Consider the following 22,125-nt stretch of genomic DNA (forward strand, 5'->3'; position numbering starts at 1 on the left):
TTAGCATGAGATCCTAAAAGGAATAAAAGTTTATCTTAAATGATCTGTCAGGTTCAATTTATTCACTTTAATTGGCCTGGAGCTCTTCCATTTAGCAAAACCTTGGCTGCTTTTGCATGGGCAGAGTGCTTGGAAGAAAAGGCTCTTTTTGCTGCCTAAAGACGTGTCCATGCAAAACTGTCCAACTAGCATCCCTGGCAGGGCTTCCTATCCCACAGGGCCATGGACAGATGTACTGGGAGAGTAGCTCTGGGCCTTCACAGTCTGCATACATACCCCCTGGTGCTGGGCAACAATCCTACAGAAATGTGTACTGCCTCTTTCGTGACACAGGAATTCAAGAAATTACTGGACCTGGCACTTGCTGCTATGGTCAAGTTGACAAGGCAGAGATCAGTCAAAGGTTGAACTCCATGATCTTGAAGATCTTTTCTAACCTAAATGATTCTGTGATTTTGTCATTATGAGCAGCCTTCTTGCCTCAGACAGCACAGCCATGTCCAGGCATGGGTAATGGGAGCAAGGTGCACTCAAGCCTTTAGGCAGGTGCCAGCTGGGGACTCTGGACATGCATTAAAATGATGTTTATGGGAACCCCAGATGTAGCAGTGCTTCTCCTGAAGTTCAGATAACTGCAAGCTGCAGATGCAAAGGATGGAGACAAGAGATGATTTCTAAGCCTTTGCAGCATCTGTTGCTTTGCGCTTTCACTGGCTCACTAATATGTAGACTAAAAGAACAGGTGTAAAAGTGGCTCATCAGTAGTCTTCATTACAACCTAATTAATTATTTCATGACTGTCTGTAATTCATACTCATTCAAGAGGCACTCATTCCAGGTGACATTCATATTCTCATGATTTTGGATAAATCTAGGATGAAATATTTATGCTTTATTTAAGACTACATATATTGCTCTTGTTTGCTTTCCTTTCATCTTGGCAACGCAACTATTATTAAAAACAAGCAAAAAGTGGGGAAACAGGAGTAATGGAGTGAAATGTTACATTTGCACATCATACACCCAGTACTCAAAAGTCAGAAATTACAGGATCAAAGATAAAAACTCACAAATAGTTTTTCCCTCCATTCTAAAGTATAAAATTACTAGTGCTGAAAATCTCTAGCAATGAAAAAGTTCCAAGCAGCCGAAGTAAACTCAACGAGGTAAACTCAATTCAAGGTTCAGATGAGGAAACTGGAATAGTCTGTGCTGGCAGACCTGATTTTAACTGGGTAAGAGATTAGGTCGTAGAGTGGCTTTCAGCCACTTTGCATTAAGACAGTGAAATTCTGTCCTTGCTTTACATTGCTCAGGATGGGGATGGAAACACATAGTTGAAATATTTCATAATGTTTCTCCAGTTCAGTCAAATTGTTTCCAAATAGTTTCTTGACTAAAACAAAAATAGGAAAGCTGCCCAAGATGCAAGAAAGGAAATACAGTCTTCAGGGTTCTCTGAATTTTTTCTTTGTCAATCTTTTTTTATTCATCTTTGTTGATATCCTTGCAGAGCAGAGAACTGTTAAAAAACTAGACCTCGAAACCTAGATTTAATTCTTGCTGTGGTAAAAATGCTAGGAATTTTTCAATTGGTTAAATTTTGTATAAAAAACTAGTGATATACATATACTGGTAGCTCAGGTTTGACATAAGCATCATATAACGTCCTCTGTCACCACCATGTGTGTATTTTCTGCTCCTTGTAGAAGGCCAGTAGCAATCAGACCCTGGAATAGTGGTAAAATCCTTCGTGCCTTTACTAGAATATCCTCCTGTGTATTCCCTTTTCTCAGATGGTATGAGTTTTCTGGGAATTGTCCTCGTGTGAGATTTGTTAATTGCTGTTCAAGGAATTGCTACAGATTTCTCAAACTAAAATATGTGGGTGCCTTGTAAAGGTCTGAAGCAAGAGGAAAGCTTCCCGGCTTGTACACATGATTTCCATCCTATACTACAACTTACCAGCCATTCTCAATGATGGGATTTTTGCCTGTGATCCATAATTAATGAGGATAGAGAAGGATTTAGGGGACTATTCAGATTACATGTTGGCCAAATCATCAGGTAACTCTATGTAATGGTCAAGTAGTAGAAGAAACTGCCAGGGCAATTATGCCATACACATTAATTTTTTCAAAACAAGCTAGCTAGATTATGGTGGATAATTTATCCCAATGGAATAACCAAGGAAAAACAAAATTGAATAGCTGTTTCTCTTTTTCATCTGGAATGGTTCTATAAATTGTGCTGTTACAGAGAAATCAATAGCTGATCTGTTAGATGAATAAAACCCAAACAATAGATAAAATATAAATGAAGCTGCATCACATTGAATTGGGTCAAATCCCATTGGAAATGGGTCAAGCCTTTAGGAATCATTCCCTACTGTTGATTATAATGAGCACACAAGGTTTTAAAACCAGCTTACAGCTTTTAATCAGCAGTAGCTTATGGTGTGATGAATTACTGCTGTGTATGTGCTGTAATTAAACAGTGCCTTATGAAGACAGTGTAGTTGTAGCACTGTAAGCTCTGAGACTGATACAGCAAAGTTCTGAGTCCATCCTCAAATGCTGAATTGATGGGCATTCAGGGCCTTCAGCATCTCACACAGTCAAACCTGTAATGCGACAGACAACAGAAGAGACCTCATTTTGCACATGGATTAAATATTCATCTGTGACTGTAGCAACTTTTAAGTTTTTAAGGTATTGATCCACAGCCTACTTTGATCTTATAGTATATAATCTGAACCAATGTTAAGTATCCAAATACAGAAATTATCTTTGTGAGGTATATGAAATACAAAACTTTATTTCCTTCAAGAAATGAAGTTATACCAGGTGTGTGATAGCCTGCTGCAATGTCTTCTTCTTGGACTACAAATGGAAAAGGTGTACATAGAATTTATTTCTTGCCAAAATGTCTATACAGTTAATCATGTGTCATTTTGAATGGGATTTTTATGAATTTTTTTCAATTTTTTTTTTGGTTTTTTTTGTTTGTTTTTTGGTTGGTGGTTTTTTTTGTGGTTGTTTTTTTGGTTTTGTTTTTTGTTTTGACAAATGTACAAATTGACTCTGCTTGCCAGGTGAAATGAACTTCCAAATTTCATTTATATATTTGTTTTATTTAATAACTGAATATTATGGATTTAATTGAAAGTGATTTTAGTTAGTTTACCAATTAAATTGTAAGACTGTAGATCCTCAAGCTGTTCCTTAGATGTTTGCTTGATCTTTATTTCCCTGCATGCCCATATTTCCACTAGCATTTACCTGCTCCATACTGGCACTAAAATGTGGCACATCTAAGCCCTAGTACCTCAGGACAAATTATTTTCTGACAAAATGCAACATTGCTTAAGATGTCCCATGCACAGCAAATAGACCACCCACATAAAAAGGGCATAATTCAGATGTAGTTCCAACCTCTGCTCACTGCAGAAAAGGAACTTACATCAATACCGCCTTTATTCTGAAGTGACTTAACTGCTCCTGAGATATATCTGGGGTGAATTTCTAAGTCCTTCATGGTTATTCTTTTTTTTGCTCTGTATAAATAACTAAATATTAGTTTACCACAATGAAAGAGAAAAATTACAATCTAGAAGCTGGGACATTAATCTAAACTGGGGGAGAACTGATTTTGGATCTGTCATCCAGGTGTTTCTGAGAGGGAACTGAAACTCTTATTTGATGTATCTCAGAGGAATGTTCCTGTTACTGATCTAGGAGGCTGAGTGGGGCTAGGGGAAATTCCTCTTTCTTGTCATTAAAAAGTATTGGGTCAGATCTAGAATATATCTACACTATTAATTATGTCCATATTTGTTTTTGACCTTGGTGCCTAGGTCATTTAATCCCATGGCTAACACAAGTGGAAATAGAAATGGAAATTCCTTAACTTATATTTGAACACCTTTGAATTACTTTATTAACAGGAAAAGGTAAATAATTAGCTTAAACTAGTTAAATGGTAGGAAATATCAAGAAAAATCTTAAGCCCAAATATATCAGTGCAACAGGAGTCATCTGTGGCTGAGCTCAGTGTTTGTTTGTGTGCTGTACTCTTGTACGCTTGTACCAGCATAAGTGACAGCAAGATTATTCTTTGTGAGCAGGCATTGTTTTCTTTAGTAGTCTCTTTGAAAATCTTTCTTTCAAACATTTGTCCTTCAACTCTCTCAAAAGCTATGCTACTAGGTGTGCTAAATCATTATATAAGAAGGGAATAATTTATTAGTTCTGTGTTGGTTTTCCTTCACCTTTTATTTGTAAGGAGGCCATCTCAGAAGATGAAACCTGTGTCACGTGTGATATCCATGAAAATTCAAACTTACCCAAATATTTGCATCTGGGCAAGTTGTCTTGAACCACCTTAAAGAAAGATGCAGACAGTTCCAGAATGAAACTAAATCTTATCCTTTGGTATGTGTCTATAGGAAATCAAGCAAATCATGCTCTATAAGAAGTGCCTATCTTCCTCAGCTTCTTGACAGAGACCCCGGACAAGGTAGCTGCGATATACACCATACCCACAAGACGTTTGGACAGAGGAATCCCACCAAATCATCTTCTAACTAATAAATAGTGTAGTGGCTCTAAAAGGGAGGAATTAACTGTGGCAATAAGTTAAATTAAGCACTACCCAGTTGCTTCTTCTGTAGGTTTAAAATTGTCAGTCACTTCCCATATAATAGTGTTTAAATAATCAAGTTCAGACAGTCATTTTTTACTGGATGTAGATCTCACAAAAATAATTTGGTGCTGCTGAAGAATAAATCAAACAAAATTAAATCTGAAAATATGAGAATCCTTGCTGAGAAAGCTGAAAAAGCCCAAACTGCATTTTTTAGTAATGCAAATTGAGATTAAATTAATTTTAGATTTCTCCCTAGCGCAATAATTTGGACAGCACAGCAAATCTGAAGACTAGTTCCTCAGTTCCTAGAACTGGTCAGTATATCACTATGAATTACTTATTTCTGTAGGACAAGGGGGAAAAGGAGACTAACTTATACCATCCTAACTTATACTGCCTTGTGCATAAAGTTTTCTTGTACATGCAAATCATGGTGAATGCCCAGCAGTACCCCATCCAGAAACCAGGCATCTCTCACTGGGGTTCTCAACACCAGGCTTTCTTGCACCTCTTACCCTCTGTATGGTAAACTGTGAATGGAACTATTCATCCAAATTTTTCACCCTTTAGGCTGAATTTAAGGCCGATTGGGGATAACAATTTGCTTCCAAAAATTAAGCAAATTAATTTTTTTAAATATATAATGGTCTGATAATTTGTGCACTTATGATGGCTGAACCAAGGTGGCTGAGTTGGTGACCCAACAGCCTGTGAAAAGCTGTGACTTTCTTGTGTGTAGTGCCTTACATCTTCAGCAGTCTTGTGGGATGTGTCACCTCAGGCTGGTGGGGTCAGTTTTAGAGTGAATTTTAGAAGCACAGAAATTGTTAGTGCTGTACCTGGGTTTTGGACACTTTGTGGGCTTCCTGAGGCACCTCACTAATTGCTGTGACTGCCTGTGTCCCCTTGTGCCTGTTCTGTGCAGAAAGACAGTCTGGATCTAGTCACCTCAGAGAGATTCCTGTGTCTCTCCCTCTTAATACATTTGTTACCAACACGGAATATTTTAACAACCACATCTCTAGAGAAGCAAACCAACCAAACAAATAGAAAAAACCCAAAAACTAAATGCTGTTTGGTTATAAGTATATAATTTTAAACTTTTCTTTTTAAAAAATATTTAGTAACATTTACTGAATTTTGCTATATGTAGTAATCCTGATTAACATCTGAGAAAGAGATTAAATATTTCAGAAGTTATATTTTACATGTGTTGGTTTTGCTTGGTAATCAATGAAATTGCAAGATAAATTTATTTTGTAGTAAGAAAAAATCATGCATGCAGTATTTAAACTTATAATTTGATTTCATTAAATCATTATTTGTTTCCACGAAAAATTAAATACTAACAAAAATAATAATTTAATTGGGAGACAGTTCTTTTAAAACTGGTTTTAAACATTTATTTTATTTACTATTTTGTTTACTATAAAACTACTTTATTTCCTATAAAAGCTATAGCAATATAATTTTAGAAAAATAGTATCTTATCTGGTATGCTCTTACACAGATTTATTGTGATAATTCTGTTCAACTTTATTTTCAATAGGCCTATTTGCTTTCTGATGTAGATCTAAATTAGTCATACACAGTTCCTCTAAGAAAATGTCTCATGTAAGAAGCAAAGAAATTCAGATGGTTTTTCACCACTTCAAATTATGTGTATAGTGCTTTCTTGATTGTTAAATTACACTCTAGGCTAGGTCAAGGTATAGAATAATTTTTATTTTCAAGTGGATGGGAATTAGATGATTTAGAAGCATATTACTGGGTATCAGAGAGCAGGTAATTTTATGTTTAAGCTCAACTAAAGGTTTCTATGGGGTGCAAAGGAGGTTTTTATTAAGAAAAGAGGAGCAGGAAATTGGACCTCTTCAAAACAGATTTACCCAATTTCTCTTACTAAAGTCAGTGAGTGGGTTTTCACAAAACCAGTATCAGCTATTGAAGGACACAGACGATGCACAAGTTAGATTATGATAGATTTAGCATTTGTTTTCAATTGAATGCAATTCTCTGCCATCCACAGAGGTTTTACAGCATATCCAGTAAAAATCTCCTAAGACATGGAAAGCCCCACTGAAGGAAATTAAAATAGTACGTCTGAGAACATCTATTCACAAATCAAAAAAAAAAAAATTATATGTTATCACAAATGCAGTGTCAGTGTATATTTTCATTACTTGATTTTCATATGTAAAATCAGGGAACTCAGAGGACAGTTTTATAAACAAAAATCTCAATCTGAGTAGTTATTGCTGTTCTACTGATGAATTGCCACTTTTGAATTGGACCTAACTGAATGATACCTGTAACTCTTTGTTTGAACCTCTTCTGAAAAACTTTGGAATGGTAGAGAAATGCCCAAAATTCTTGATGTTTTAAGAAACTTAGATACGAGATTAGGGGCTTAACAATAGGTAAAAAGCTCTGTACATAATATTTCTTTTGGAGGTATGCAAGCATTAAGGATAAACATGGCTGTCTCTCAGGGCTCTTATCTCTCCAGCATTGCATGCTATAACTTTTTGGCAATGAAGCACAACGAGGCTGTGTCTGTGTCCTGCCATCATTTCTCTGTGCCTCCCACCACCTTTGCTGCTGTTCACTAGGCTCACCAGTATGACCTGGCCACTGAGCTGTGTGTCCTACAGCTGTACCTGCGTCAGCCTGCTCTCTGGTCTCTCTCTGGTCTCTTCTGTCAGTTGTCCTGGTCTTGCAAAGTATTTTTGGTATGTTGAAGGGGTGGGGTGTCAAAGGGGTATGTGTCAAAGCTGTGAAAAAATTCAGTATTTTCAGGGTAGGAACATGATCAGGAAAGGACTGTCATTAGTGGCTAGTCCAGAAGAGTCCGTGAAGTTTTCATGGTAGCTCCACTGTGCCTCCCACATACACATACAATACCAGAAAACCCATGGCGTGCTACCTTTGAAAAAAACAGCAGCTTCAAAATCTGCAAGAATGCAGGCATTCTGCACAGGGATGAAACAACTCGAGTGATGCAGCAGGTTGTCATGGTCTCAATACCTGTTGCAGAAGTGAGAATTTCTTTCCCTATTGAACTGTAGTAATCTGATCCTTTACAGCTCAGGGTTGAAAACCACCTGCAGAAACAGTCCATGAATAGGATACATGAGTGAGTTATAGAATATTTTCCATTTAACCTAGAAACTTCCATTTCTAGGAATATATCCACTGGTGCATGCCAGGAATAATTCTGCAGAGCAAAGGCAAAGCAAGTTGGTGCTGCACATGGAAAACAGAGGTGCTGCCAAACACCAGTGCTCTCCCCTCAATGGTGTGATTGAAAAGGAGCCAGCAACTCCTCTTGCAGCTAGGCCAGTGCAGAGGAAGATGCAACACAAGCACCGTTCTGTTCAGCAGCTGTGTTTTCCCCCATGTTCACTCATGGTACTGCTGCAGTGAGGAATAACATGATCTGGTTAAGTGAAAAAGTGATTTAAGCAGGGTAAGCTTAAACCCAAGGCAAACCTTAGCAAGAGCTCTGCAATATGAGCTGTAAATCCTGGCCCCTCTGTTGTCTCTTCTTTTTCCTGGTACTGGTTCTACCAGGACCATGGCCAGGACATCTCTGTCCCTTCTAGGAAGCCAGATGGTAAGATCATTGAGGTGAGGAGGGCATCAGGAATAAGGAAAAGATTGTAGCTGGAATTTGAGGGTGCCAGATTTCCAAATATGCAGGTGAAGATCCAGGGACTGCTCTCACACAAGAAGTGTGATTTCTTATGTCAGATGTGTTTCATATGTTTGTGGCTGCTGCTTGCTCATGAGTTTTGACCTTTATTGTCTTACATCCCATTGTTCTTGTTTAAATCAAAGTTACTTAAATCTAGAAACAAGAGACTTGTGATAGATTTTTTTCTGTACCTATCCAAAACAAAGGGAAGCAAGAGAACATTTTTACATCTTTTACTGAAAAGCAGTAAGAGCACTTGACTTGCATTGATAGTTTCCATGAATCTGTATATGCTATTGCAGAAGAAGGAATTGTTTATAAGACTGTGAAGATACAAAACTTGTGCCTAAGTACTTTTTTTTAACACAGTTTTGTACTGAGATTCTTAAAATTTAGGTAGTTGAAGATTTATGGTCAGGTATGTAGCTACATAAAACACATCAACAGATGTGTTATCAACAGATTATCATTCTGTCACAGTCTTTTTTTTTTCTTCTTTTTGATTCGTTCTATGACTTAAATTTCCACCAAATGCTGTAAATATCAAGAGACTGGTAACAGTTATTCAGATGCATATGCACTGTGTACTCACTCACTTCAGGTAGGATTTAAAACCCATTCTCACACTTTAATCATTGTGGGTTTGACTTTGAGACTCGTCAGAAATAAAGTTAATGGGACAACTGACTTTTGTAACTTACTTTTTGTAGCTTATACTAAGACTTTACTATCAGTTTCAGGGAAAAGCTTTTTAAAATATTTTTCAACTGTTTTAGCCTTACTTTCTTCCAAAATTCTGCTTCCTCTCATACTCCAAACTAGCTTCAGCTTTCTTCACCTATAATTTTAACATTGTCTTAGGCAAAAGGCAAAAAGTTTTATTAGACCAGTTAGACGCTAATCCATCTCATTTAAAGCACTACAATTTTTGTCTTTTGATGCCACTTGTAATGAAAAAATGATTACATCTGCTTTATACAGCAGTTTTCCAAAGTTTTATGCATTTTGTGGAGGTTATTTAATCTAATATTTTATGCCCAAATCATTAAAAAAATTTCTATCATTCTTCACTCTCATACTGCAATATTTATACATGAGGGGAAAAAAATGCATACTTCTGCTTTTCTAGTTTTAATCAGCTTTGCGAGGATTTTTCCCTTATATTGTATTTCACTCCTACAGGCATAAATCCTGTCCTAACAAGACAATGTTGCTGTATGCTATCAATTTTCTGAGCAGAATAGATTCTCTGAAACTAGGAGTATTTTGTCAAATTGTTTTCTCTTAGTACCTGAAGTATCAGTTTTAATTCTGGAAACTCTTAGAGAAGTGTATTTAATGTTACACACAAATACAATGCTACGTTTCTGGATAAACACTTTTGTGCTCTGGTTGTGCTTTGCCACAAAACTTTATTCCAGAGCTGTCTGTCAGGTGTATTATATAACTGCTCTATATTAATTATTAAATCCTTTATTATTTGGAGTAATTATATTTTAATGGCTGTAGCTTTCCATGGAAGGCTTTTTCTCTTAATGCTAGTCTGCTTCCTGTAGCTATTCAAACTCCAGATGAAGAAATAAAAGGAAACATAAATCAGAATTTAAAATGAAACAGCACAACAATGATGTATACCATATTTTAAGAAAATTTTTAAAGCGATCATTAAAGATAAAATCAATGAGTTTCACTTTAAAACTGTTCTTTGTGTCTTAGACAGTCTTCTACACCAATTTCTCTGATCTTAGTAAAACACGTTGTTCCTAATTAGTGCGAAAAGGAAATCACTGTTGGACCTTTCTCCTCCTTTTTACTTTTTTTTCCAGTGGATTAGTACAAAGAGATTACTCAAAATTGGTTAAAACAAGTGGAGGTTTGCTGAAGCAGCAGGAAAAAGGAGTTATTGACTTTTAGCCAGTTCCAGTTGGAGTTGTTTCTTTGTCTTGAATATAGGATCAGCTTACAGGTAAAACAAACCCCAAATCTGACCAAACCAAAGTAGTTTCCTTAATAAGTTTTCTTTTGCAAAGATTATTATTTTTGAGGGGTTTTTCCCCCTGTAACTTTTAACATCTTTAGATTTTAAAATGAAAAATAATTAAATAGTAGTGATGATAAATTTTGTAATCTTGTAATTCAAGACTAGACTTCATCCTACTAAAATGTACTGGTAGGATATGGTGGAAGTCAAAAAATTCTATCAATATGAAAGGTGTGGATCAGGGTGGGCTAAATTCTGAATTGCCCATCATCTTATGTTTCAAAACTGCTTTGGTCTCATGATGATGTACAATTCACATATATTTACATAAAAAATGAAAAAGCATAAAATGGAAATCTATAAAGTGAGAAATATCCTTGTAAGGATCTGTTGGGCAGGCTGCTACACAAAACATTTCAAATGCTGTTGTTTGAAACCCCCACTTCTTTTGTAGACAGCAGCCTCTCGTGAGTGTGTTCCATCTTCTGGATCTGTCTCTTAAAGTCTGTGAGAACTGAGTGGGGCATGGCCATTTTTTCTCCTCTTCCAGTGCTTGAGGTCATGGGGCTTCACAGCCTCACCACCTGCACCTCTCTGCCAGTGCCCCAGGCTCTGGGTCTCTCACACATCTTTACACTCTCACAGCATCCCTCCTCCTAGTGAGTAACCCAAACTTTCCAGACTTCTCAGGTGGCCTCATGGGGACAGACAAGAAAAATAGACTTTGAAGAGGAATTTCCCAGCAGCCATGGCTACTTGTAAAATGCATGTCTGCCCATAGCAGGGGGGTTGGAAACTAGATGATCTTTAAGGATCCTTCCTATGATTCTAAAACACTGAAATTTGCAGCCAGGCACACACTTTCCTCACTCAAAGAATCATGCAATTCTTGGGTTAGACAGGCATCCTGGCATTGTGTAACACTTCTTGATCTCACTCTCTAGAGTGCAGTCCCTAATTGTAGCAGTGACAATCCTGTCCCTTATGGGAATAGAGCGTACCTCCCTGAGGAACAGGAAATCCAATCTGCGATCCCATGTGACTTTTGCATGGGGAGCTGATTGTCAGGGGAAGGCTAGAGCTGCAAAGTCTCAATGTCTCTGGCTTTTGATGGCTCTTTGAGAGACAGCTGTCTTGTTCATCTCAGCAGCAGAAACTGAAACAATGATCATGGGGGTGGTATTTGCTACTTGGGGGCCTTTGTAGTCTCTTCTATATCTCAGTAAGGGTTCACTTGTAGTTGCAGGTTATAGCACAAGTGGGCTTTTTGTTGCTCTAAAGCTTTTCCTGAATTATTCCCCTACAAGTCCTGAATAAAGTATTTGGAATAAACCAGCCTGGATAACTCAAAACTGCATTTCTTGTACAGGAAAAAAACTTTGGTGGCTGCTGTACAAATCATAAGACAGGAAAGAGCATAGAATTTGCAATTTGTATGAATGTGTTCAGCACTGCCTCAACTCCCTTGTTTTGTATCTTAGGATGAGGACAGTGGGAATTCTTTGGGTTTGACCCTGAATCATGAAGAATGCTCTTCATGAGCTACAGTGTTTTCACAGGCCACCTGGTGTAATGGCAAGAATGGTTATTCAAGGACTTGAGTAGCTGCGATCTAACACACATAATATGCACAGCAGCTGCTGCTCTCCTCCGTTTTCAGGCTTGGTAACTGTGAAACTACAACCTTTAAATAACACCCTCTTAACTCTGTAAAAGGTTAAGGATGCAGTACATAAGGAAGAAGATAGAGCATCTTGTTTTAGGGCCTCTCAGCTGGAGCAGAGCAGGCACAGCCATCTGGGAGGCTGCTCAGCATGCTGAGCCTTCCTCTGCCAGGGGAGGGGGAACACAGCCCTGACAGAAGGCAAGGGAAGGCCCTAATCATATAATCACAGGTATGCATCCAAATGTGCCAAAATGGAGTTTATGTTTCTTCCCTGCATGGTGTGAGATCACCAGAAAGCAGGCATGCTTTGCTAAGTGAAGGGAAAACAGCCTTGCTGGGAGGCGTGATTGCTGGTGTGATCCTTTGGTCAAGCACGTATCTTCTGCTCTGGGAGACATTTTTATTTCTGACATGTTGTGCACTTAGGTTTGGTTATCATTTAAGTTAGCAAGGGCTAACCTGCCCTCAAAAGGAGAACTGCATCCTGCAGCTCATCCTGTACGTCTGAGCAGCCACTGTAAACACAGTGGCAGAGACTTAGCAGACATGTGCAGGTCAGCTGAAGCTGTCCCCACACCAAGGCTACTGTCAAACTGTTACGCTGTGCATCACCACACTGACAAGAAAAGCCTCTCTGGGAAAAGGTAAGCACATCAGACTTTCTAAGTAACTGACGTGGGTTTTTAAATTTGTTTCGTCTACTGCAAAAAAAAGAATTGATATTACACGCTGAATTTAGAATTTCAGTTACATAAGTAAAGGGCTTAGGTAGCTGCAGCAAAACATTTCTTTTGGGTGTGCGCAAGAAAATCAAATGAAATGCTAGAATATTAAGCATACCAAAGGAGGAAAAGGTCACCTTGATCTCCTTTCTGATTCAGTCAGAGTATGTAGCTGGGCTGGAGTCAGGGTCATCCAGGTCCCTGGGGACCCTGTCTTTCCTGTCAGGATAGCCTCTATCACATCATCTGTCATGTTTGTATGGAAAGCTTAAATGCTGAGTTAGCAGATGGAAACTGGGATTAGGTCACTGTCTTGGGTGTCTTGCATTTTTCAGTTGCATGTGTACTTTTCTCTGGTAAGTCAGGAAAGACTGACAGCAGTGCTATTCCCAGTTTTTTCCTCTATAAATGACACTGCTTGGTGGATTTGATTTAAATTGATGAGTGACTGTTGGCTTAATTGAAAAAAAAATAATCTGGTAATTTGATAATGATTCAAATCTTTCTTTTGCAAGACTATCCTGATAGTGCACACTGTGCCTATTCAGACTGAGTTTGCAGGACACCAGGGACATAATAATTGCATTTATTCTTGGATAAAAGATGTGGATACACTAATGCTCTGTCATCTTGGGTTTCTTTGGCAACACCATAGATTTTTGAAATGGGTGCACTGCACTCCTGTGGTTTGCTGCCCCTTACCTTTGAATGAGTGCAGTGTCGTGGTGTATTTTGAATTCTGCCTCACGATCGCTGACATTTCAATGCTCTGAAATCAAGCTCAGGAGGCAAGAAAACATAGCCACCGCCTCTCTCACTGCCACCTCCATACCCTGCATGGTCCTGCCTTCAGTTGTCCCTCTCCCGGAGAGACTCTGACAGATGGAGCTGCTGCTGTGCCCTGGGCTGCTGCCAGGGGGGCTTCTCTGCTGATCAGTGGCTTCCATGTCCAAACCTGTCACTGCCTGGATGGCCTTTCCAACCTGGGAAGCTCCTGGGAGTTCTCCTGGGAAGTCAGCCCAAGCTTGCACAGGCTGATTTGCTCACACGCCCCTGCAGAAAATGGACTAGTGTATGACACAACAAGTAATGAAGTTATCATTTTTTAGTAGAGCAAATGTCTTCTCATGATTGCTGCCTGTAGTTTTATATGTACAATGTTATTTCCCATCATAAATTCTGAGTCAAGAAAAGCCTGCTAGGTTTGGACCCTGCCAGGAAGTAACTCAGAATGATAAATGGTATAAATATCAATTTCTGTAGACCATGCTACATTTAGATAAATATTAATATTAATATTAAATAAGACATGTATAATTACACCACTTGACTTTAAAGAATAATTTATTTTGGCAAATAAACTCCCAGAATGATGAGGATTTGCATTCTCTGAAAAGTTAATCAAATAATAAAAGACAATGAACAGCAGAACAGAAAAACCCTTGGCTAGACTAAGATATTGCAGTCATTGCATATCCATGTATCCTAGAATATAATCATACCAGATCCACTTGAATATATATTTTTATCTTTTAACTTACTTACTAGAGTTGATTCAAATTACTGACATATGTTTCTGGTTATACAGTGTGTTATCAGGCAAGATTTTATGCTACAATTATTAAATCCAAGAAAAGGTGTGATTTCATGTACAACCTCATTTCAAACTATTAAGGATTTTATTAAGCATCCTAAGAAACAGGAGCTTCTCTTCAGAAGAATTAATGTACTCTCTGTTCACTTGCTTCATCACAATTGTTTTTATGCTTCATGGATGATCTGCCTTCATTTCTTTATATTTGTTTATACCTCTCTCAATTTCCTGAATGAAAGATATAATGATGGTGTTAACAATTCATGTTTAAAGATATAATTGTTTTTAAAACAGTCTTTATTTTTTTTATTTCATTATCTAGCTTTTTCTTTGATAATATATAAAAACCTAATATTTTAAGTGTTAAATCCATATGAACTATATTACTAAATTTCTATTCAGTGCTAGAAGTCAGTCTAAAAACCAAGTAAGAGACAGAAGTATAATAAGGAAGGTGAAAACAAAGTTTAAAAAGAATCAGTAAAAATAATTTTTGAAAGCTCATAAAAATACAAGTTCTTGAAATTTTTATAGAAGAATCCTCTTGGGTTACAAAATTACTAGATCCTTTTATGAGTTCAGGTTACTTAATTATATTTTATGTAGTACTTGCTTACTTGCTTGCTGTGTCCTTTTGGCAAAATACTATTACTAACATAGTGAAATACACCCAGGGTTAAGACTCCTTAGCTTTCATCCTCACTCTAAAGATACCCTGTGGCCTTTGTGTGGTCTGACCTTTCTGTCTGTTTTGCTTTATGGATGACTGAAAGATTTACAGCCAGAGAACTGGCTATAAGGAGTAATTACCACTCACTATATACACTGCTTTCGTAACTCAAGATTTCTTGTATGCTGTGTCTATATGTTTCCAAAGCAATGAAATCTAGGATTTCATAAATAAAATACATAAATAAAACTTTAAGTGAAGGAAATAGCTATGCAGCAGTTAAAGATGAAAGTAGTATTTCTTAGAGCAAAACAAATTTTAAAACTCTAATTACAAGGGTAAAAACTGTCACAATTCAAATCCTTGCAAAGGTAACATGCTTTTCTTCCTTGAGTCTTTCTTTTCTGGCAGCCTCTGCTGAAGAATAATCTTCTATCTGACCTGACATTTTCTTCCTTATTTGAACTGTGATTCTTAATCTCAGCATTTTTGTCTTTAAACAAAGAAATGGTTGCCTGCAAGTGAATGAAAAGGTTTTGCTCATTCATTATTTATAAGCTTCTATTGTGATTCTTTTTTTTTAATTGGAAACTTTCAACTGGTGTTGGTTATTGCTGATATGTGATAAGGATAACTGAAAAGCTTCTCAGTCCTGTCTGACAAGGATATATTATGAAAGTTAAGATTGCATTAATTTGCTAAGACTTTCTGCATGATCCACAACATGAAATGTTTCTGTATTTATTCTGAAGGAAATTAGCTTTCCTGACACTTAGCTTCATTCAGTATTGTTAAGGCATTTGCGACAGCATTTCCAGTTATTTGGTAGATTGCTATTTCATGAAACATCTTTCAAAACGAGTGAGACAGGTAGGGCAGGTTAGCAGAGACTTTGCAGGCAATTTGCACAGGATTTATTGAAACATGGGAAGTGTTCTCAGCTTTGGCATCAGTTTGCAGCCTCCAGCTTAAGTTTTTCACTGTTTGTGTTTGGCCAGTCTTCTTTCCCATGACTTGCTCTCGAACACTCTTGGCCACAGGATTGCTGTTGCTCAGTGCAGCACATAATCTCTTTAGGAGCCTTCCCAGGAGGCAATAGAGGGAATGAGAAAGAAGACCTAAGACCCGTCAGTGACAAATGATTGCTAGGTGACTGGCAGTGTAAAGTGTTAAAGAAAAGCACTCATTCTTTAAAAGAGAGTGTGAGCAGAAGCTAAATTGGAAAGAGACAATCTTCAGGGCACCATAATGTAATGTGCCAGAGCACCCTTCACTCTCTGCACTGAACCTATCAACGAGATGCCAATAGCTTGCTAATGGTGGTGAGCTTTAAGACAAGTCAGATGTGTCTTTGAATGTGTGAGTACTTGTGCAGTGGCATGGTTTTTCATTCATGTCTAGGAGATTGATTTGAAATTTGAGATTAAAATCTGTCATGGTTTAACCCCAGTCAGCAGCTAAGCCCCACAGAGCCACTTGGTCACTCCTACACCAGCAGGACCAAGGAGAGAATTGGCAGGGTAAAAGCATAGAACTCAGGGGCTGACATAAAGACAGTTTAATAGGAAAAGCAGAAGCCATGCACTCAAGCAAAGCAAAACAAGGAATTCATTCACCACGTCCCATGGGTAGGCAGCTGTTCAGCTATTTCCAGGAGAGCACAACCCCATCACATGTAATGTTTACTTGGGAAGACACATGCTGTCATTCCAAGTGACAAGGGGATCCTCCTTCTTCCCCCACTTTATATCCTGAACATGAAGCTATATGGCCTGAAATATCCCTTTGGTCAGTAGAGATCACCTGTCCCAGCTGTGTTTCACCCCAAGCTCCCATTCACCTCCAGCCCCTTGACAACGTGTCAGTATGAAAAGGAGAAAGTTCTTGACTCTGCGCAAGCCCTGCTCAGCAAGAACAGATCTCTGTATTATCAACTCTGTGTCCAGCAGAAATCTAGATCACAGCCTTGTACTAGCCACTGTGAATAAAATAACTTTACCCCAGCTGGAACCACCAGAAAATCTTTCCAAGTTTTAGAGCCATTCTTTTCTTCAAGTATTTCAGATGCATATGGACCATACTTAGTTTCACCTGTTGGCAAACACTTTTCCAAAATTCTTCTGAGATCTGATGACTAAGTATGCCCTATAGCTGCCAGCAGTCCTGTTGAGCTGTGATGCATGAATAAGGAATAATGCTCAGAAACTAAATGTCTCTTTTGTAGGACAAGGTTTAATAATATTGGTTCCTGAGAGGCCACTGAGTGCTGATTATGCAGTAAGATTTTCTAAAAGGTTAAGCATCTAATCACTCCCACTGATGAGGATGGTTAAGCAAAAGGGGCATCTGGAAGCCAGTGGCAGAAAGGATTGTTAAACTGATGTCACAGGAAGGTTTAAGGGAGTACAGTGGTTATTTACTGTGTGGACAAGCAGGAGAGGCTATATAAAAATTTTTTGAAAAGCTTTTCAAGGAGGAGTCATGGAGGCAACACCTTTTGCAGGCATGGTTTTTCAGAACAAACTATGACCTAGGTACTTTTTAGGCTTTCAGCTATATGTAATACTATTTTCTCTGCTGCTTCTAAATCAAGCATACTGTGTGTCCTCTAGATGAGAAACCTCTGTGACTCTTAGTTATCTGGAGAATAGTCCATGCTAAGTTTATTAAATTTACTTTACAATTTACTTCATATTTGTTGGAAAGTCAATACTCATCATTTGCTTATATTTTTTCTTTGTAGTTTGCATGGAATTCTAAGTTCATAAAGAGCTGCAGTGACATAGCAGTGTTCTTAGTTGTGTCAAGCTAGGGTAAGCTATTATGAGCTTTGAAATCCTTAATCTTCATTTGGAGCCATGTGGTTTGGGCATTGCAATGATGTTAGCACAGACATGTAATTTGGCTTTATGGTAGCCCAGACATAGTTTCTACATGAGTATATCCAAGCAGACATATGGGAGTTCACGAATGGATACACATATCAATATACATATTTTTGAAACTTTTTAGGATACGGTAGTTTTCCAGAGGGGCCTTTATAAGCATAAACTGTACTGGTGCTTATACTGACATAAACATTTTTATGCTGGCTTAACTGCATCACCGTGAGGGTTATTTGCAGTCAGATTGACATAACTGAGGGTGCTATTAGCTTAGTTATTAGTTAGCTAAGCTATTAGCTTAACATTGAGAGTGTTATTAGATACAGTGTCACTGAAAGCTAGACAGCATTGTCTACATAGAGGAAAATAAAGGCAATCCATCCATCCCATATCTTATGCATTGCAAGTGAATTTCTCTCAACCTTAAAAACTCTCAGCAGAAACTGTCTTCGTGAGGTGTGAATAAGTACAGTTACAAAAATGTGGTGAAAATAGAAATTACGACATATAGTGAAAGGAACTGAAACTAAGAATCTAAGAATAGTCTCATCTGGAAATTCTCAGTGTAAGTGGATAATAGTCAAACTGGCAATCATAATACTGCTATGCATTTTGGTAAGTTTGTTTCATTCAGCTGGTATCAGTTGCAGGACTTTTTTTTGCTTTTATTCAATGAGAACATGTAACTACCTGATATGCTCTTGAAAATCCTCTGTACTAACTTTGTGAAATGTGAGCTAATTAATTAGGTGGTATTGAGTCAATTTGTGTGGAGTTGCTTAAAGTGTGCTATAAAATTCTGTAATAAAATATGTAGAGAAAAACATTTCAGTATACCTTTAAGAGTATCTCATTCTTTGTTGGCAGAAGGCTTTCATCTTGACCATATAAGTAATCTATTCTGTGACAATTAATTAACAATAAGGACTATTTATAATTCTGTGAGAATTATATGCATAATTCACAGTCACATTTTTCTGGGCCAGTTTTATCTGGGTTGGTTAGTTTTTATACTTTTTTGTCCCTCTGTGAAAGAACAGCTTCAGATTCAAGTTCTGAAATTTCTCAGCTCCTGTCATGGTACTGACAAACATTATCTCACAACCCCAGTACATTTTCCCTCACATTTTTCTTCTGCATTTTACTGTGAGTTTCAATACAATATCTCTATTATGTTTACAGAAAGATATAGTTAAAAATAATAGAAGCACTACAGAAAGAAGCCAATGTCATATTCTGAATATTCTGAAAATCACTTTGTTGGTGTTTCTTTGAAGGAGTTCTACTCTCTCCTGTCCTTTTGTTGTTAACACTCAGAGGTTTGACAGATATGAGCTACATTATACAAATACTATACTAGCTTAAATAATTCAGAATTTCCAAAGGCAAGTGAAGGGAATGGCATATAGAAAAGTGGGCCTGCAGTCCCATCCTTACTGTTTTGACCTGTGCAAAGAGAGCCACAGTCCTGTCTCCTTCCTTCCTTTAATTAATATTTGGAAGTGGTTTTGTCACTGATCAGCACTTGTGGTTGGGGATCTGAAAAACCAGCAGCTATAGTTGTCCTTGCTGTGAGAACAAAAAAAATCACAAAAAACCTTTTTGTGTCTCCCCCTCAGCACCCCTGTAATCACACTATAAAATCGGAAGTATATCCTTCCTCTCAATAAAAGTATGTTTTATTTCCCTCACAGACTAATTTCCACAGTTGTCACTACTTTAAGATACTGAATATCTTTATGGCTCTTCTTGACTTCAATTAAGTGTGGCATGTCCTCTATGAACTGTCCTTTCCAGTTTGTAAGGGACAAGGCATTGATCATGTGTTTTCCTGGTAGTAAATATGGGGTTTTTTTTCCCCACATTTTTGGGTTTCTAAGTCCAAAAATCTTGCTCTTCAGGCTGCCGTGGAAGCTTATTTCCCTGAATACTGAGCTCCATTCCTACAAGGGCTAGCTCCTGGTACCCAGGCTAGCTAGTTACAGGACAGGCACATTCTCAGTGCTACTTCACCTATGAAGGAAACCATGTAAGAATTTATAAGTGTTGAAAAGAAAATTAAATAATCACAGAAAAACTTCCTTAACTGCAGCACTGTAATCAGGCTACAGATTTACACTGCTTTTTGTACATGTTTCTCCACCTGTTATGTGCTTCCCACATCTCATCTAGTCCCAGTAAATTCTCCATACAGAAATGGTTGCAGAGCAATTGCTCATTTCCCTTCTAAGTTCATCAGAGCTGTGAGGCTTTAGCCTGTTGCTGTGAAGCTGGGGCTAGACCAACACTAAGGTGTGTGTCGTCCCCTTTTGCTGTCAGGAGATGCTGTGGACTATCTGGTGTCTAATATGCCCACTGTATATCAATATACATCCTGATGCTTTTCTCTCTTCTCTCTAGGTTGTATTTTGATGTTTTAGATCTACAGGTAACAGCTGTCATGCTACAAATACAAATGGAAGTAGATTGGTTCTAGTTTTCACATTAACCATTTTAGCTTTTAGATGACTACTGGGAATATTTTATTTAAGATTGTCAAGAATTGATTTGTGTATCTATTTCACAGTGAACTGTGATTTTACTTTTATTCCAAACTAGTCTTAGGTCCATCCAAGTGGATCATACTCATGGGAAAGGCAAATAAGTCTTCAGAACTGCAGACTCCAGCTTTTGATGGAGGTCTCAATGCAATAAAAGCCTAGGACCCTCTGTCAGATTTGCAGTCCAATCTACAATTTCTTGTAGACAATTTAAAAAATATAACAATAGATATAACAACATAAAAATAGTAGTTTGTGTTAAGGAAACTTTTGCCTCCTGTGAGCTCTCAGATTAGTATTAGTCAGACTGTAGATTTTACTAAAATGGAGCTAGATGCTCTATTCAGCAAAGCTGAACCGGCAAAATCACTTTCAGTGAGAAAGGAGGAAAGGTTAATGCGGAGTGTTGGGTGAAATTCAGTCTTTCCAAATTTGCCATCTAGCTCAAGATCATCAGCTTCCAAAATCAGTGTCACAAATAGGGTCATGAGCTCGGAATTTAAATGTAAATTGGGTTGTGCGTGCCCAGACAGAGAGGCCGGAAAGGAAATTTTTGTCTCTGCTGAGCCAGCTCTTCAAAGAAATCTTTAGCCAATGGTTAAATCTTTAGCCTGTGGTTTGTAAGTCTCATCAAAATGTAAAAGTTTTAGTGTAAAAATGATGACTTCGAAGCCATACCTAAAGCTCAACAAAAATAGCAGGAAATAATTGATGCCAGATGTTATCAAAAGTGTGGGATAAGTGCATGTCAGATTTCCAGGTACAGTGGCCAAGGCAGCAAACAAAACAAATTCCTTTATCTGCATACTTTATTCTGTCAGGTACAAGAAGGCCACAGATGTGAAGACAGTCCCAAAATACCGGATGAGACTAAACATAAAATTTAAACTCAAGTGTGCGCTGGCTGTAATTATGTAACACAGTGTGTTTTGCAGTCAGGGTACTAATGAGTTGCTAATTCCCAGTCAGAGTAAGAGACTTCATTCCCAGCATATCTGCTAACTGGCCAGTCTGCTCCATACCGGCTGGAGCCTGCCACCATGACTCTCCTGGGAAATACTTCACAAAGCAAGATGTCCTAGTTGTTTAAATGGGAGGGGAATGTGTAATTTAGCTGTGTGTGTTCTCCTAGCAAAAATATCCCACATAGTGTGAGCCAGTAAGAAACTGTGTGATCTTTAAGCTGGAGATGACTGTGTTCAATAGAAGTTTCCTGATTATGTAAATGAGTTCTAAAAAATGCTTTAAATTTCTTTCAAGTACCAGAAATGTTTCTTTTAATGATGTTAACTGTCTCACATTCTGATTTAATTATTCATACCCTATTCTTTCATATTTCTTTTCCTTTTGACATACTGTCAAAAAAATAAAAAATCAGTTAAATAGTTGAGAATGTGTGAACTGCCATAAACAATCACTGTTGTTTGTTTCTCTGCAGAGCAAAAAGAAGTAAAGGTGGGAGAATACAATGCTGTGGATGACACATTGGTAATAATCAACAACAGCATCAGGTTCCAAGGTAGGAGACAAAACTGGAAAGAGGTACAGGAGTGACACGGATAGCTGTATGTAGTTTGTAAGACTGTATGCTCTTAAAAAACTGTTTTAGGATTTTTAATATCAAATGCTGTGATACTGTATCAAATGCTGTAGAAAGTGAAAGGGAAAAATGCTTTAAAAATATAATTCTGAACAGAAAATTACAGTGTTTTGATATCGTATA

At 37.7% G+C, this 22,125-nt stretch overlaps 1 protein-coding gene across 1 annotated transcript in view; it reads left to right on the forward strand.

Annotated features, from left to right (window-relative positions):
- Positions 1-22,125, forward strand: part of GABBR2 (gamma-aminobutyric acid type B receptor subunit 2) — a 355,481-nt gene that overhangs the window by 173,074 nt on the left and 160,282 nt on the right. The window contains exon 10 of the mRNA XM_053941075.1: positions 21,841-21,921. Coding sequence (XP_053797050.1) covers positions 21,841-21,921 — 81 coding nt within the window. The remainder of the gene's footprint in view (positions 1-21,840; positions 21,922-22,125) is intronic.

Source organism: Vidua chalybeata, chromosome 1 (genome assembly GCF_026979565.1).
Source record: "Vidua chalybeata isolate OUT-0048 chromosome 1, bVidCha1 merged haplotype, whole genome shotgun sequence".
In the NCBI taxonomy this organism is placed as follows: Eukaryota; Metazoa; Chordata; class Aves; order Passeriformes; family Viduidae; genus Vidua; species Vidua chalybeata.